The 2,496-nt window shown below is 48.7% G+C and overlaps 1 protein-coding gene across 1 annotated transcript in view; it reads right to left on the bottom strand.

Annotated features, from left to right (window-relative positions):
- The window catches only part of CCDC61 (coiled-coil domain containing 61), a 22,527-nt gene that overhangs the window by 8,957 nt on the left and 11,074 nt on the right, over positions 1 to 2,496 (bottom strand). Inside the window, 1 exon segment of the mRNA XM_008047903.2 lies at positions 691 to 848. Within this exon segment, the coding sequence (XP_008046094.1) occupies positions 691 to 848 (158 nt within the window).

Here is a 2,496-nt window from a genome sequence, read left to right on the forward strand (position 1 = left end):
AAAAAAAAAAAAAAAAAAAAACAGCAGATGGGCCGAGCGCAGTGGCTCACACCTGTAATCCCAGCACTTTGGGAGGCCGAGGTGAGAGGATTGCCTGACCCCATGAGTTCATGACCAGCCTGGGCGACTTGGCGAGACCTCGTCTCTACAGTAAATCAAAAAACTTAGCTGGGTGTGGTAGCGTGTGCCTGTAGTTCCAGCTACATAGAAGGCTGAGGTGGAAGGATCTCCTGAGCCCAGAGGATCGACATTGGGGTGGCCATGTCACTGCACTCCAGCCTGGGCAACAGAGTGAGACTCCAACTCAAAAAGAAAAAAAAACAGCAGATGCAGTTAACAAACACAGCTCTATTCTTCCTGCCTTGATATAGATACAATGTCTGGAGGTCCAGCAGCTATTTTGTAACCATGAAGACAAAAAGATAAGGTCAAAAAGCCAAAGCATTAAGGATGGCAAAGGAAAAAAATAAAGCGCCTGAGTCCCTAATGGATCTGCTGCCGCTACCCAGACTCCTGATTATGCTTGCAACCAAACACAATACATGATACAAACCCCAACACGGAAGCTTCCAAAGGCGAGGTTTAGCCAACATCCCCCTTGCCCTGGGTGCCAAGGGTTCCTGAGGCCAGCCCGGTCCCCTCCCACCCTGACCACCAGCCCGGGGCCTGGAGCCGGCCCCTCGTCCCCACCTGTCAAACTCCACGGAGTAGATGAGGATCAGGTAGCGCTTGGAGCTGAGCTGGGCAGATCTGGGGGCCAAAGAGCCCGGGCGGCCCCCCATCTTGCGGTTCCGCAGGGACTCCAGGTCCGTGTAGGTCAGCAGGTCTAGGGTGACGGACTCACTGCTCTGTCGGGAGATGGGGGGAGGGGCTGCCACAGGACCCAGCACGGCCACACCCAGGCGCACAGCCCACGTACCTGGGCCACGCCCCTCCCTGTTCTCTGGGCTAGCGGCTTTCCCGCACTGACCAAGGCTGACGCTCGAGATGGCCCTGTCCCAGGGGCTGGCACAAGGACTTCATCAAAGGGAGAAATTAGAAAGAACTAAATGCTGACCATGGGGAACATTTTAGGCCTGTGACTCTCCAAGTGTTGTCTGCAGGCCCTGGGGGGTCCCTGAGATACTTTCAGGAAGTATGTGAGGCCAAAACAATTTTTTTGAGTCAGGGTCTCACTTTGTCTCCCAGGCTGGAGAGCAATAGCATGATCACAGCTCACCACAGCCTCGACCTCCTGGGCTCAGGTGATCCTTCTGCCTCAGTCTCCCAAGTAGCTGGGGCTACAGGTGTGCGCCACCACATCAGGCTAATTTTTTTTTTTTTTTTTTTTTTGTAAAAATGAGGTCTTGCCATGTTGCCTAGACTAGTCTTGAACTCCTAGGTTCAAGTAACCCTCCTGCCTCAGTCTCCCAAAGTGCTGCGATTACAGGCATGAGCCATTGCACCCAGCCAAAACTATTTTCATAATAACACAAAGACATCATTTGCCTTTTCACTGTATTGACATTTGCACTAAGGATATAAAAGTAACGGTGGGGAAAACTGCTGGCACCTGGCAGAAATCTAGGCTCTGGCACCAAGTGGCACTAGCAGTCACTGTAGTGCCAAGCAGTGTCAGTGGGGGCTGGGGAGAAGGGAGAAATAAACAGACAAGTAAACAAATAAATAAAAGACAGGAAATTAACTTGAGCGTGTTCTTGATGACGCAGTAAAAACTGTTAGTTGTACTGGGTCCTGCCCCTGAGTATACATCTCTTCACTGTTCTGTACATAGCAATCACTTCTACTGCATACCAAAGCGTGACAGTGGTCTCAGGAAAAGGACTTGTGCAGCTCAGTTTTGAGCTAAATTAGCCACTTTTCCACGGGACACTCTTTTTGCTTGAAAGAGCGACTGACAGACAAAACTACAGTTATTCAGACTTAAATATCTGGCAGACATTTTCTCAAGAATGAACAGAGTGAGCCTGTCACTTCAAGAAAAACAGCTAATGGGATTTGTTGTCAGTAATGAAATTCAAGCTTTGTGCTTAAATTAGAATTTTGGAAAATTTGTATCTTCCACTGTGCATCTGACAGCTTCTCCATGTTCAAAGACAGTCCTGGTGAGATCAGCGAGGATTTTAATGAAGGTGACTTACTGATTCTATATAAGGAAATGTGTCAACGTTCGGAAAATCTGCACAACTCAGCAAACCAATATTTCCCAAATAACCAATGCATGATGTTACACATTGTGCATAGGCAAAAGAGTCATGCAAAATGCAAGAGAAGTCGATGGAATTTAATGTAACAATATGAAAAGTTCAAGGGTGAGGTTTCAGATTCCACATTGCAACTAACCTTTATGAGGTTACCAACTGCCCAGTTTAGCAAAAAAGGGCATCCACAATTAACTGAAAAAGCTACTCAAGCCGGGCTCGGTGGCTCAGCCTGTAATCCCGCGCCTTTGGGAGGCTGAGGTGAGTGGATTGCCTGAGCCCGCGGGTTCAAGAC

This window comes from Carlito syrichta, unplaced genomic scaffold (assembly GCF_000164805.1).
Source record: "Carlito syrichta isolate Samal-C Ts95f unplaced genomic scaffold, Tarsius_syrichta-2.0.1 Scaffold118074, whole genome shotgun sequence".
NCBI lineage: Eukaryota > Metazoa > Chordata > Mammalia > Primates > Tarsiidae > Carlito > Carlito syrichta.